The following is a 16,344-nucleotide window of genomic DNA, read 5'->3' on the forward strand; positions in this document are numbered from 1 at the left end:
ACCAGTTGCTGGAGGTTTTGGAGGACCTCGAGAGACCAGTTCTTGGAGGGCTTGGAGGACTAGAGGAGACCAGTTGCTAGAGGTTTTGGAGGACCAGAGTATACCAGTTGTTGGAGGTTTTGAAGGACCTCAAGCGACCAGTTGCTCCAGGTTTTGGAGGACCAGAGGAGACCGGTTGTTGGAGGCTTTGGGAGACCTGAGGAGAACAGTTGTTGGAGGTTTTGAAGGACCTCCAGAGATCAGGTGTTGGAGGTTTTGAAGGACCTCAAGAGACCAGTTCTTGGAGAGTTTGAAGGACCAGAGGAGACCAGTTGTTGGAGGTTTTGAAGGACTTCAATAGGCCAGTTGTTGGAGGTTTTGGAGGACCTCAAGAGACCAATTCTTGGAGGGTTTGGAGGACCAGAGGAGACCAGTTGCTGGAGGCTTTGTAGGACCAGAGGGGACCAGTTGTTGGAGGTTTTGAAGGACCTCAAGCGACCAGTTGCTCCAGGTTTTGGAGGACCAGTAGAGACCATTTGCTTGAGGCTTTGGAGGACCAGAGAAGACCAGTTGTTGGAGGTTTTGAAGGAAGTCAAGAGACCAGTTGCTGGAGGTTTTGGAGGACCTCAAGAGACCAATTCTTGGAGGGTTTGGAGGACCAGAGGAGACCAGTTGCTGGAGGCTTTGTAGGACCAGAGGGGACCAGTTGTTGGAGGTTTTGAAGGACCTCAAGCGACCAGTCGCTCGAGGTTTTGGAGGACCAGTAGAGACCATTTGCTCGAGGCTTTGAAGGACCAGAGGAGACCAGTTGTTGGAGGTTTTGAAGGAAGTCAAGATACCAGTTGCTGGAGGTTTTGGAGGACCTCAAAAGACCAGTTCTTGGAGAGTTTGGAGGACCAGAGAAGACCAGTTGCTGGAGGTTTTGGAGGATCTGAGGAAACCAGTTGTTGGAGGTTTTGGGAGACCTGAGGAGAAGAATGCTGTCCCATTCTGGTCTGACTGAAGAATCTAGCTAGAATCCAGCTTCCAGATGTTCTGATGCCTGTACACTTTGTGCAGCTGTGAGACCGGGACTGGACTACCATAAAGAACCAGAACCAGTGGCGATGTCTTTGAATAAGACAAAAATAGCAACTGACCAACAAGGATTCTTCCTCTGGGACAATTTGAATCAGAGCATCTCATGTTTGTTACAACAGGAACTAAAATAAGACCAGAATATGCCTCTCACACCCACACAACTAAGAAACACATGGCCCCTGCTGAGTCATGGCTCTCTGGGGACTGTCTCATGGTCTGAATTGGAACCAGTTTCCAAACTGGCCTCAGAAACACCAAAATTGTTCTGCTGGGCCTCTAGCTGCTGGGGAGTCGAGGAGGGGGTTGTTGAAAGAAGACTCCCCTTCACTGCAGAGAGGTCAGAGGTCACGCTGCAACAGGAAGTTCTGAGGGACCTCAGATTGCAGCTGCAGCTGGGGGGCAGTCCAGATCCCCCCCCCATCCCAATTAGCTGGTCGGGTCCCTTCCGAACCGAGCAGCAGCCACCTCCCCTCAGATAAAAACAACCGTGCTGTCACTGTTCTAACGTTTGACTCAGACAGTATGAGTGAAGGACAAGACGTTACGGAGTTGAGGCACAGGAAGAACCATCACAAAGTTCCTGCAAACAGTTTTTAAACACCTCTGTGAGCATTAAAACACAACTTCACACTGAGAGCTGCAGGTTCAAGCTAACGGTTTATAAAAACAGAGCAGAGCAGGACTGTATGTTCAGAGTACCAGTACAGGTTGAGGATCAGGTTTTCTTCAGCGCCACACACACAGGAACACAGTTTTATCAAGCTTCTGCAGGACAAGAAGCATAACAGCAGACGGTTCCTATAAAATGACCAAACACTAGCTGGTCAGTGAGGTCAAAGGTCACAGAGAAGATGTGGGAAACCGAGCAGGAAACTGCAAACAGGAAGCAGGAAGTTTGAGAGTGATGTCATCCACATGGTAATCAGGTGACCTGGGCTGCAAAAGCAACATTCTCTCTCTCTCACACACACACACACACACACACACACACACACGCACACATGCACGCACGCACGCACGCACGCACACACACACACACACCTCCTTTAGAGGAAATACTTTTATTCAACATGTACTGTAGACACTGTGTACTTAGTTCTTATTTCTTTTTCAAGACTTTTCGGGACATTTTAGGTCTAATAACCATGAGTCCTGAACAAGGTTGCAGGAACTCTGAGAATCAGCCCCAACTTAAAAGGAGCTCAGAGGAGAGCCGCTGCTACTTTTCATCAAAATAATAATAAAGTGCTATGTGTTGTCATCATTGTATGTTCCCATACAAAGACAAAATTGGCTCTCTGCATTTAACCCATCGCACCTGGGATACACCCAGGTGGAGCAGTGGGCAGCTATGTAAGCGCACAGAGAGCAATTCAGAATTGGGTGTCTTGCTCAGAGACACCATGAGATGTGCAATGACCGGGGATCGAACCCAGAACTTTCAGGTACCGAGTCGGCTGCCCTGCCCCTACACCATCTCCAACAGTGTGGTTCAGACGCCTCTTTCTGCAGGATTGGAGGATGTCTGGAGGGATTATATCTCTCCTAGCCTGTGAACACCTGGCATCTTCCAGGAGGAGCAGGAGTGTCTGAGGAGAGGGAGGTCTGTTTTTTAAGGACATTTAATTCTGTGACCCATCTGTGGACAAGCCATAGAAGATGGATGGATGTGTGTGTGTGTGTGTTTGTTTCTGTATGTATGTGTATTAGAAAGAACATGAATCTGTAACTAAAGGTACCGGAGTCTAGAATTCCTTCAGTTTACCATTTTATTTATAAGTATTGTTCTTTTTTTTAATAATATATTGGTTAATCATCCCGTATAACTGTAAGTCGTTGTGTTACAAGGGTAGACATGTATGCAGACGATGGTGTGGTGTGTGATAAAAAATACTTATTTATGTGTATACAGTAGATTTTGTGTGATGTATGAGTGAGTTATTAAGAAGTTATCTTTAGTTTAATAATATCCAAGTAAAGTTGTTTAGCTGTGGCAGCCATCTTGAAACAGGCTGACTTCAAGAGTCAATCAGTTGTAAACATTTTCATTAAAATGCATTCACCAGTTCAAAGATCTGTCACAAACACACACAGGTACCTGTTCACCTGTGGTAAATCTGTCTGCTTAAACATGACTAACTGTGACAAAATGACCCTTTAAAGACAGGCAGTCTGGCTCAGAACTGAAGAATCTGCTGGTTCTGGTGTTACCTGGTGACTGTGTCCTGCTCAGCTCATGTTCTGAGGCTTGGTGTTGGTTATGTTGGTGATAATGATGATGATGATGGTAAGTGTGAGTGTGTGATGGGTCCTGATCGGGCTGTGTGGAGTTCTGCTGGTTGCTCTGTTCGTACTGAGGGCTGAAGGACGTGTAGTGGTCATTTTGTTCTTGGTTTGGGTCAGCTTGCTGCGGCTGCAGCTGAAGTCCTGCTGGACCACCTGAAACACACAAATTAAACAGGTTCAAGTTAAGTTGGCTGTTTTTGTCCCATAAGTTTTTTGATTTTGTTGTAGGAATTCCTCGGGGTTTTTTTGTGTTGGAGACCTGATTAGTTTGGGTCAAACCAAAACATCTATCATAATCTGTTATTTTGGTATTTTTGGTACTCCTTTTTACTTAAAGAAGCCACACTCGAGGACACGAGAATATTATTAACTGGTTTTAAGCCCCCAGTATACTCCCGCGTACGTCCATACACGGAGGGACGCACGTACGTACGCAGAGGTACGAGCGTACCCCCCAGGGCATGTCCGTGCAAAGCTCAATTTTTACGACCGCGTACGTGGTGTCACACAATAAACTGCCCAGCGACTGTTTTGTATGCAACACCAATGTATTAAATTATCCTTCTTCATCCCTGATCTGGCTTTTTCTTTTGTTTTTTTGCCAAGAGGCAAGTGATCTCTTCCTCCTCCGTTGATGTCATGACTAAAATGGTGAGAAATAAAGAAATTTGTCACAAGTGAATTAAACTCAGGTCCAGCGTGGCTGCGGGAGGGTCTGGAGATTTCCTGGTGGGCTAGTCTGATGTGTGGGCTGCGGAGCCAACACTACCTGTTTTTTTATTTTTATTTTTTTAGATCTTTTTATTTAAAACATATAAACACAGAACACAGCTGCGGCTGAGGCTGCCAGAGCTTGTTTTTTTTTTCTGACTTGTCAATCAATCCAGTAGGCATGTCAGCAAATGACCAGTTGGTGACCTCAATTTGTCCCGAAGGTAAATGCCCCTTGTCTGTGAAGCTGCTCTGCAGCCGCTCAGGGTGGATGCTTGAGGATGAAGTCTGAACCCTCTGTGTACAGTACGCATGTACGTACTCGTGAACAGACGTACGCGGGAGTATACTGGGGGCTTTATTTGCAAGGGCAGACTTTCACAACAGTTACACAGATGCACCTACATGGAGCCAAGTCATGAGAATCTGCACCGGGCAGTGTGCAAGGTTTGTTTTTATAAACTTATCAGCTCTGGGCTCAGGCAGACTGGTGACCTCGGCCACCCAGCTGCACATGCAGGATCAAATCAGCTCCTCATTCAGCTCTCTGAGAGAGAAAATAACTCTCTGTCTACTCGAACACATGGTTCATGGGCAGTTAACATTCTCAGCCATAGTAGTTAAAAAACATCCATGAACCTTGACCAAAAATCCCATGACAACATTCCAACTTTCAATGAATAAAATCTGTCAGCTTTACAATGTTTCCAAGGATACAAATAGCTCAGAGGTTTGATTGATCAGGCTCCATATTTGTCAAAGCTCTTCATAAACAAAAAAAAAAAAAAAAGAATACAGCAGACAGTGCATCATTCACCCATCAACAAACTATTTTTCAGCAGTAGCAACGACCCCGACAAGAAATAACCTTGTATATCTTTGACCTTACTTTGTGACTTTGACCTTGGAGCTGGAGCGATGAAAAGTGTACGTGATACTCTGTTTAGTGATGATACGTAAGTGTCTGGAGCTTTGTTAAATGATCTTGAGCGAAACAGAAGTTATGGGCGGGACCACTGAAAGAGACTAATCCATAAAACGTCTTCCTTTCCACTGGCGTATAAAATTATTAAATGCTGTACAAATTAAACATACAAACCGGATTCCAAAAAAGTTGGGACACTAAACTAATTGTGAATAAAAACTGAATGCAATGATGTGGAGGTGCCAACATCTAATATTTTATTCAGAATAGAACACAAATCACAGATCAAAAGTTTAAACTGAGAGAATGTATAATTTTAAGGGAAAAATCTGTTGTTTCCAAATTTCATGGCATCAACAAATCCCAAAAAAGTTGGGACAAGTCCATTTTTACCACTGTGTGGCATTCCCCCCTTCTTCTTACAACACTCAACAGACGTCTGGGGACAGAGGAGACCAGTTTCTCAAGTTTAGAAATAGGAATGCTCTCCCATTCATGTCTAATACAGGCCTCTAACTGTTCAATCGTCTTGGGCCTTCTTTGTCGCACCTTCCTCTTTATGATGCGCCAAATGTTCTCTATAGGTGAAAGATCTGGACTGCAGGCTGGCCATTTCAGTACCCGGCTCCTCCTCCTACGTAGCCATGATGTTGTGATTGCTGCAGAATGTGGTCTGGCATTGTCGTGTTGAAAAATACAGGGTCTTCCCTGAAAGAGATGATGTCTAGATGGTATATGATGATATGTTGTTCTAGAACCTGAACATAGTTCTCTGCATTAATGGTGCCTTTCCAGACATGCAAGCTGCCCATGCCACAAGCGCTCATGCAACCCCATACCATCAGTGATGCAGGCTTCTGAACGGAGCGTTGATAACAACTTGGGCTATCCTTGTCCTCTCTGGTCCGGATGACATGGCGTCCCAGTGTTCCATAAAGAACTTCAAATCGTGACTCATCTGACCACAGAACAGTCTTCCATTTTGCCACACTCCATTTTAAATGACCCCTGGCCCAGTGCAAACGTCTGAGCTTGTGGAGTTTGCTTAGAAATAGCTTCCTCTTTGCACTGTAGAGTTTCAGCTGGCAACGGCAGATGGCACGGTGGATTGTGTTCACTGACAATGCTTTCTGGAAGTATTCCTGAGCCCATTCTGTTATTTCCTTGACAGTGGCATTCCTGTTTCAGGTGCAGTGACGTTTAAGGGCCCTGAGATCACGAGCATCCAGTAGAGTTTTACGGCCTTGACCCTTACGCACAGCGATTGTTCCAGATTCTCTGAATCTTTTGGTGATGTTATGCACGGTTGGTGATGATAACTTAAAAGTCTTTGCTATTTTACACTGGGTAACACCATTCTAGTATTGCTGCACTATCTTTCTGCACAACAATGGTGGAATTGGTGATCCTCTTACCATCTTGGCTTCTGAGAGACACTGACACTCTGAGAAGCTCTTTTTATACCCAATCATGTTGTCAATTGACCTAATTAGTGTTAATTGGTCTTCCAGCTGTTCGTTATATGCTCAATTTCCTTTTTCCAGCCACTTATTGCTACTTGTCCCAACTTTTTGGGATTTGTTGACACTGTGAAATTTTGAATGAACATATTTTTCCTTTAAAATGTTACATTTACTCAGATTAAACTTTGGATCTGTCATCTATGTTATATTACGAATAAAATATTGACATTTGCCATCTCCACATCATTGCATTCAGTTTTTATTCACAATTTGTTTAGTGTCCCAACTTTTTTGGAATCCGGTTTGTAAAATGAAGGTTTAATTTTTAAAGATTACAAAATTAAAATCTTTGAGAAAGAACATAGTTTCACTCATATTATGTAATTTCTTTCCTTCTTTGTTTCACCTGTAATGAACTTTTAAGATGTCGGTGTGAATCCACCTGAACAGAGAGTTTGACCTGGTTCTCTCTGGATGTTGATGCTTCGGCTGCTGCAGAACAGACTCAACAGGAAGTCAGATCACAGAGACATGAAGGCAGAGCCTGATGATGTATGAGGGGATTTCCCTGCTGAGCCTCATTGGTTTCATTCAAAGTTCATAAAGTTGCAGTTTGAATCAGAGCAGTTGAGAGTCAGTGGCCTGCAGGACAATATTCATCAGGAGGAAAATACTTCTTTGTTTTCCCTGAACGATCTGCGTGATTTATTTGGTTATTCTGAATCAATATTAATTTGTTTTCTGAATTAGGTTTGTCTGAAAATGTTCAGAATCAAGGACTGAAAATGTTTGAAAAAGCAGCTAAATCTAAAGATAAGCTCTGGAAGAGCTTCAGAAAGTCTGAAGAATTGCTGACGCAGACCACTGAAACAAACTACAGGAAGGTCAGGCAGAAAGAACCAGATCAGGAGTTCTACGCAATCTCATTTGCACACCAGCCTCAATGTTTTTCCTGCTTTCTAGAACTGCTGGACTTTGCTCTGATACAATCACTAAAACTATAAAAACTACAACATCCATCATCCTTTCTAAATAAGAAAATCAGTAAACAAACAAAAGAGCTGGTTGAAACAGTCATATTATCGCAGCCATAAGTATCTCACATTATGTTGGTGTAGATTCAATGAATCCTAAAAGTTTAAAGTCCAGTTCCTTTGTTTTGTTCATGTTAGTGTGCACACCAGGCTAAATGCTACTACATTCAAGCCGTCATGCTGGCTAATGCACGTCAGATTCTGGAGAGGTTCTCAGCTTGACATGAGCGATTGCAGTGTCTCTGTATTCACAGAGATACAGCTACATCCACGGGAACATCCCCAATGCTGCTGCGGTGGACTAGAAGTGTTTACAGACTATGCTTTGACAGTGGAACCAACAGTGGATGGTGTGGATGCTGAGGTGGTCTCCAAACATCCAGATGTTGACTGTTTTATCCCTGCAGTAGTTGTCTGTAGGTTTTTATAAACTGCTGAGCACCAAAATGAAGGGGGCCGTGAGTCAACAGTACTGCAACATCAGCCAAGTGCAGACGGCTCACCCAGACCCTCCTTTCATTGCTGTTGGTGACTTCAACAAAGCAAATTCTCAACCTGTGCAACTAAATGTACAACCAGAGGTGACAACATAACAGATCATGTTTACACAAATATCTAAAATACTTACAAAGCAGTGCCCTTCCCATATATTGACAGCTCTGATCATCGACAGTCAGGCTTGTTTTGGGGAGGCAAATAAAATCAAGAGTGGAACCAATGATGGAACCAGTGGTGGAATGGAACCAATGGTGTACCAATGATGGAACCAATGGTGGAACCAATGGTGGAGGCAATTCCAGCATTACAGAACCGTTTAAAGTGCACACAGTGGGGCATTTATTAAGAGGCAGCTAGAAATTATAGAACCATTGATTTCAGCTATTAGTTACATAAATTAATGGATACTTCTTGAAATAATTAGGAAGCGTGTCAGTCAAACTTGAATGATTGGAAAGACAGTTATCTTCTTAAATATCCTGATGCATGCTCAATAATCCAAGTAGAAAAATCTAAAAAAGTTCAATCTGGTCCTCTGGACATTCAAAAAAACAAAAAACAAAACAAAGCAAAAAAAAAAACTGGTTGATCCACCCTGAGAAGGTGCTATTTAAGAGACTGAGCTGAATACAGCACCTCAGACTGAGGAAGTCTTTTGGATGAGAGACGAAACGTTTCTATATATTTTTTTGCTTTGTTTTGTTTTTTGTTTTTTTGAATGTCCAGAGGACCAGATTGAACTTTTTTGGGTTATCTTCTTAAAGTTTTTTTATTGGGAATTATTTTTCCAAAGAAAAGTTCAAATGTTTTCTAGATTTTAAACATGAAATTTTCAATTTTCTTTAGAAATTTTAATTAAAAACCTAATTCTAAAGGGAAAAAAATGCTTTTTAGATCTTTTTGCCACAACGAGGGCTTTGTATGGTTATAGACAATCCTGGGGTAAGGTAATAAGTGTGATGTTCTGATGACTGACATCAGTTTTTTTTTCACATGTTCATTCTCATTGTGTCTCATTTTTCAGCGTGTTGGTTACTGAATGTCAGAAACTTCAGCTGACAGGAAGTAATATGAATAAGAGGTGTGGTGGGAGCGGACATGAGCAACCATGTGGAGATGAGTGAGGACACGCCTTGTGTTTGAGTTGCTTTGTTGAATTTAAAGGCCAAAGGTCTATTTTGGTCTTGGAAAGTTTTTCAGAAACAGACTGTTTTGGTTCTCAAAGCCCCACATGGTATAAATACTCTGTGTATACAACTCAGGTCCGCAGCTGAGTTTAAAAAATTTTCTCAAGACAGAAACAAAACAAGCAGCTGAAATTATAGTAGAAGACAGATTTGACTGCACTTCAGTTAGGATTAGAAACACTAAGTAGGGCTTGTCTGAGGGGCTGCAGGAGAAAGTCCCTTCTTTCTAAAAACAACATAACAGCATGCCTTAGGTTTGTAAAGCTTCATCAGAAGGAACCACGAGACTTCCAGAACTAAACTAAAGGAGAGATGTTTACCCATAATGCACTGCCACAAACACAACATTTCAGCATGAAAACCAACTGTAAGCACGGTGGTGGTGGACTGATGTTACCTTTGTGTCCTCGCCTCCTTTAAGCCTTACAGTTTCACCTGTCTCCCTCTCATTCACACACATGGACTCCGTCTAACTCCACCTCTCTAAGTTCCCTTCCACTTGTTTCCTGTTCTCACCAGATATCACAATGTCATTTGCAAACATCATAGTCTACGGGGATTCCTGCCTGACCTCATCTGTTAGTCGGTCCATTACCAGAGCAAACAAGAAGAGGCTCAGAGCTGATCCTTGATGCACTCCCACCTCCACCTTGAAGCTATCTGTCACTCCTACAGCACATCTCACCACTGTCCTGCTGTCCTCCTGCAACACCACACCTCCTCCCTCAGCACCCCATCATATGCTTTTTCTAAATCACAAAGACACAATGGAGTTCTTTCTGACCCTCTGTACTTCTCCATCAGCATCCTCAAAGCAAAGATGGCATCTGTGGTGCTCTTTCTTGGCATGAAACCATACTGCTGCTCACAGATAGTCACCTCTCATCTAAGTCTAGCTTCCACAAATCTCTCCCAGATCTTCATCGTGTGGCTCATCAACTTAATTCCCCTGTAATTGCTACAACTCTGCGCATCACCCTTGTTCTTTAAAATGGGCAACAGTACACTACTTCTCCATTCCTCAGGCATTTTCTCACCCTCAAATATGCCATTGAATGTTTGAGTCAGAAACCTCACTGCCATCTCTCCAAGACATTTCCAAACCTCCACTGGTATGTCATCAGGTCCTACTGCCTTCCCCTTCTTTATTCTTTTCAGAGCTTTCCAGACTTCCATCCATCCATTTTCTTCCGCTTATCCGGGGTCGGGTCACGGAGGTAGCAGCCTAAGTAGGGAGGCCCAGACTTCCCTCCCCCCATCCACTTGGGCCAGCTCTTCTGGGGGAATCCCGAGGCGTTCCCAGGCCAGCCGAGAAACAGTCCCTCCAGCGTGTCCTGGGTCTTCCTCTGGGCCTCCTTCCGGTGGGACGTGCTCGGAACACCTCACCAGGGAGGCGTCCAGAAGGCATCCTAAACAGATGCCCAAGCCACCTCAACTGGCTCCTCTCGACGAGGAGAAGCAGCGGCTCTACTCTGAGTCCCTCCCGGATGATCGAGCTTCTCACCCTATCTCTAAGGGAGAGCCCAGACACCCTGAGGAGAAAACTCATTTCGGCCGCTTGTATCCGAGATCTCATTCTTTTGGTCACAACCCAAAGCTTGTGACCATAGATGAGGGTAGGAACGTAGATCGATCGGTAAATTGAGAGCTTCGCCTTTTGACTCAGCTCTCTCTTCACCACGACAGACCTGTACAGCGCTTGCTTCACTGCCGACGCTGCACCTATCCGCCTATCGATCTCACGCTCCATTTTTCCCTCATTCGTGAACAAGACCCCAAGATACTTGAACTCCTCCACTTGGGGTAGAACCTCCTCCCTGACCCGGAGAGGGCACTCTACCCTTTTCCGGCTCAAGACCATGGCCTCAGATTTGGAGGAACTGATCTTCATCCCGGCCGTGTCGCATTCGGCTGCGAACTGCTCCAGCGAAAGCTGTAGATCACGATCTGATGAAGCCAATAAGACCACATCATCTGCAAAAGCAGAGACGCAATCCTAAGGCCACCAAAACAGATCCCCTCAACACCTTGGCTGCGCCTAGAAATTCTGTCCATAAAAGTTATGAACAGAATTGGTGACAAAGGGCAACTTGGCGGAGTCCAACTCTCACCAGGAACAAGCCCGACTTACTGCCGGCGATGCGGACCAGGCTCTGACACCGGTCATACAGGGACCTAACAGGCCGTATCAAAGGGCCCGGTACCCCATACTCCCAGAGTACCCCCCACAGGGTTCCCCGAGGGACGCGGTCGAACGCCTTCTCCAAGTCCACAAAGCACATGTAGACCATTTGGGCAAACTCCCACGCACCCTCCAGGACCCTGCTGAGAGTGTAGAGCTGGTCCAGTGTTCCACGGCCAGGACGAAAACGGCACTGCTCCTCCTGAATCAGAGGTTTGACTATCTGACGGACCCTCCTCTCCAGAACCCCCGAGTAGCCCTCACCAGGGAGGCTTAAGAGCGTGATTCTCCTGTAGTTGGAACACACTTTACGGTCCCCCGGGGACCACCACCCCGGTCTGCCAATCCAGGGGAACTTCCCCCGATGTCCACGCAATATTGCAGAGTCGCGTAAGCCAACACAACCCTACAACATCCAGAGCCTTAAGGAACACTGGGCGAATCTCATCCACCTCTGGGGCCCTGCCACCGAGGAGCTTTTTAACCACCTCAGTGACCTCAGCACCAGAGACTGGAGGGCCCGACCCAGAGTCCCCAGGCTCCGCTTCCTCAGTGGAAGACGTGCTGGTGGGATTGAGGAGTTACCAATCAGCCTAACATGCATGTTTTTGGTCTGTGGGAGGAAACCGGAGTACCCGGAGAAAACCCACGCATGCACGGAGAGAACATGCAAACTCCACCCAGAAGGCCCCTGGACTGGGGTTTGAACCAAGGACCTGCTCGTTGAGAGGCAGCAGCTCTACCAGTTGCGCCACCGTGCTGCCCAGAGAGCAGCAATATCTTCAAAAACTAAATCTGAAAACATGTCAGAGAATAATTTATGGGTAAGGTATGATTAAGAATACAGCCTGATGTAATAAAATACAATAAAATAAAATAAAAATAATAACGAGGATGAATAAAAATAAATTGTTAAATGTAGTTATGTCAGTTGACTTACATTCAGACATTTATTCGCCATGACAGGTGTTTATTTTATTTTATCTTGCTTGCTCTCGGTGGAAGGCAGACACATCATCGTCTGTTCTGTCCACAGGTGTGTGCGAAAAGGACCAACCGCATCATCCGCAAATATCAGTTGATTAAATTATAAATAAAATATATCTTGAATAAAGTTTTATTATTTCATTTTAAAATTTAAACACTAACATTTGATTATCTGAATGCTGAGCATTGACTTTGTTTTAGTATAGACTTTCTTTAAAATCTTAAAGCATCAGAACCTCGTGGAAATATAAAACTGAACTTTAACAGAAACAACACACATATCTTGATTTTTTTTTTAACTTCAGGTGGTTCTGAACGCTGTCGTCTGAGCGTACCTGGATGGTTGACCTCAGATCTGCCTGGTCCAGATCCTCCTAAGTTCAGCTGCTGATCAGAAACTGTGAAGAAACAAAAGTGAGCTGTGAGCAGAACTTCCCATCAAACACTAAACTGAAGCAGGTTCAGTGACAGACTTACAGGATGTCAAGTGTTGCGTCCTGCAGACAAAGATTACATGAGAGTTTTTGTCTCTCAGAGCGTCCCACTGCAGGATAAAAGGTTTTCTAACATTTGTCTCGCGTCCAACGGATGTAATGAAATAAATTAATAAATAAATATTTTACCGTCATTAAAACTGTGCAGAATCTGGGTCTGGTTAAAGTTATCTTACTTTTTAAATGGACCTCAAGAATATTATAAAAATTACACCTTAATCTTTGTTGGTTTTAACAAAATATTTTTAAAAATCAACAGAAAAAAATCAGAAAATACAACAAAAACTGATGCATGTGAAACAATCAACTACCAGCACGTGAAAATTGTATAGATTAGAAAAAACTACTGCGCAACAATCAAAAACTACAGTGAGGAAAATAATTATTTGAACACCTGCGACTTTGCAAGTTCTCCCACTTAGAAATCATGAAGGTGTATGAAATTTTCATCTTAGGTGCATGTCCACTGTGAGAGACATAATCTAAAATAAAAAAATAAAATAAAAAAACAGAAATCACAATGTATGATTTTTAAATAATTTATTTGTGTGTTACTGCTGCAAATAAGTATTTGAACACCTGCCAATCAGCAGCAGTTCTGGCCCTCAAAGACCTGTTAGTCCTCCTCTATAATGTCCACCTCCACTCCACTTATTATTTTAAATTAGAAGCACCTGTTTGAGGTTGTTAGCTGCATAAAGACACCTGTCCACCCCACACAATCAGTAATACTCCAACTACTAACATGACTAAGACCAAAGAGCTGCCCAAAGACACCAGAGACAAAATTGTAGACCTCCACAAGGCTGGAAAGAGCTATGGGGCAATTGCCAAGCAGCTTGGTGAAAAAAGATCAAGTGTTGGAGCAATTATTAGAAAATGGAAGAAGCTAAACATGACTGTCAATCTCCATCGGACTGGGGCTCCATGCAAGATCTCACCTCGTGGCGTATCAGTGATCCTAAGAAAGGTGAGGAATCAGCCCAGAACTACATGGGAGGAGCTGGTCAATGACCTGAAGAGAGCTGGCACGACTGTTTCCATGGTTACTGTGTGTAATACACTAAGACGTCATAGTTTAAAATCATGCATGGCACAGAAGGTTCCCCTGCTTAAATCAGCACATGTCCAGGCCCGTCTGAAGTTTGCTCATGACCATTTGGATGATCCGTGATGACATCATGATTAGTCTACATTCCTACCCTCACCTATGGTCATGAACTCTGGGTAGTGACTGAAAGAATGAGATCATGGATACAGGCGGTTGAAATGAGTTTTCTCAGCAGGGTATTTGGACTCTCCCTTACAGATAGAATGAGAAGTTCAGTTATCCGGGAGAGACTAAGAGTGGAACCGCTGCTCCTCCACATCGAGAGGAGACTGTTGAGGTAGTTTGGATATCTGAGAATGCTTCCTGGGTGCCACCCTAGGGAGATGCTTCGGGCATGTCTGACTGGGAGGAGACCCCGGGGAAGACCCAGGATAAGCTGGAGAGACTAGGTCTCTTGGTTGGCCTGGGAACACCTTGGAGTCAGGTTTACTTGTGGTTCCTAGAATTTACAAAAACAGAATGGGAGGCAGATCTTTTAGTTATCAGGCTCCTCTCTTGTGGAACCAACTGCCAATCTCTGTCCGTGAGGCTGACACATTATCCAGTTTTAAAACTAGGCTTTAGACTTTCCTTTTTGCTAAATCCTATAGTTAGGGTCAGCTTGGGTTTCCTGAGCTGTCCCTTAGTTATGCTGCTATAGGCTTAGACTGCTGGAAGACAAACTGACCACACTTTTCACTCTGCTACTGTCTTTACTTACTCTTCTCAACCTGTTTTGTATTTGTAATTATTTTTTCTATCCTTAACGTTTTTTTTTGTCTTTCAGATACACCTGGACCTACCATTCTGTGTTCGTCTGTCTCTCCTCCCTGTCCTCTCATCCAGCCGGTCAAAGCAGATGGCCGCTTGTCCTGAGCCTGGTTCTGCTGGAGGTTTCTTCCTTTTAAAAGGGAGTTTTTCCTTTCCACTGTTGCCACTATGCTTGCTCAGGACGGGAGAATGCATCGAAGCCAAGATTCATCTTGTCTGCTGGATTCCTTAGATAGAGAACTTTACTAATTGGCTTTTATGTATGTGAATCCAAAAAAGTTCAATCTGGTCCTCTGGACATTCAAAAAAAAAAAAAAAAAAAAAAAAAAAAAAAATAGAAACGTTTCGTCTCTCATCCAAGAGACTCACCCAGCCGGAGACAGAGATTCTTGCCAGGGGACTGAACTTTGCGGTTGCACCAAGTAGAATTCCTCTGGTGGAGATGATCACAGCCACAGAATCAGCCATCCGCAACAACAAAATGAAAGAGGGTGAAGCAGAACAGCTCAGAATCAAAGTTTCATCCTGCCTCAGCAATGCCAAACCACCACCTTCCAACATCAGTAGAGAGGAGAGGGATGCACTCACCACTCTTAGCAAGGACAAAAACATCATCATTCTCCCAGCAGACAAAGGAAGGTGCACAGTGATTTTGAACCAGAAAGACTATCATGAGAAAGTTATGACACTCCTTAGTGACTTAACCACTTATGAACCTCTGAAAAGAGATCCAGGAAGTGGTTACAAGAAGAAGTTAATAGATTGCCTGAAAAATTTTGGAGCAGGACAAGGCTATTGACCGTATTCTGTACCACAGACTGTACCCAGGGGAGGCCACACCTAGTCTGTATGGTTTACCTAAAATCCACAAACAAGGTGTACCTTTAAGACCAATCGTTAGCATGATTAACTCTGTCACTTACAATGTTTCCAAATATCTGGCGTCTGTACTCATCCCTTTAGTTGGCAGCTCAGAACACCACATACAGAACACCATGGACTTTGTGGACAAGGTGAGGGATGTCATCATGGAGACTGATGAAACAATGGTCTCTTTTGATGTCACATCACTCTTTACATGCATTCCTGTTGATGATGCAGTAGAGGTGGTCAGTTTAAGATTAAAATCAGACACCACTCTGAGCAGCAGGACCACGCTTTCCACAGAACAACTGTGTCAACTCTTGAAACTGTGCCTGCAGTCAACCTACTTCACATATGGGGAGCAATATTATAGGCAGAAACATGGGTGTGCTATGGGGTCTCCAGTTTCTCCTATTGTTGCCAACCTGTACATGGAGGAGGTAGAAAAGAGAGCCTTGGCGTCCTTTTCAGGGACACCACCAAGTCATTGGTTCAGGTATGTTGACGACACCTGGGTTAAAATCAAATCTTTGGAAGTCCAACATTTTACTGACCACATCAACTCTGTGGATAAATACATCAAGTTCGCACGAGAAGATGTAAAAAATGGCAAGTTGGCTTTCTTGGACTGTGAGGTCTCAGTCTCTGATAGAGGACATTTGCAAACCGAGGTGTACCGCAAACCCGCCCACACAGACCAGTATTTGCAGTTTGACTCCCATCACCCTTTGGAGCACAAGTTAGGAGTCATCAGGACTCTGTATCACAGAGCAGACAGCATCCCCACTAACTC

At 44.0% G+C, this 16,344-nt stretch overlaps 1 protein-coding gene across 1 annotated transcript in view; it reads right to left on the reverse strand.

Moving 5' to 3' along the window:
• The window catches only part of mmrn2a (multimerin 2a), a 41,345-nt gene that overhangs the window by 19,751 nt on the left and 5,250 nt on the right, over positions 1–16,344 (reverse strand). Inside the window, exon 3 of the mRNA XM_037698151.1 lies at positions 3,271–3,498. Coding sequence (XP_037554079.1) covers positions 3,271–3,498 — 228 coding nt within the window. The remainder of the gene's footprint in view (positions 1–3,270; positions 3,499–16,344) is intronic.

The sequence above is a fragment of the Nematolebias whitei genome, chromosome 1 (genome assembly GCF_014905685.2).
Source record: "Nematolebias whitei isolate Nwh7 chromosome 1, NemWhi1, whole genome shotgun sequence".
NCBI classification, from domain to species: domain Eukaryota; kingdom Metazoa; phylum Chordata; class Actinopteri; order Cyprinodontiformes; family Rivulidae; genus Nematolebias; species Nematolebias whitei.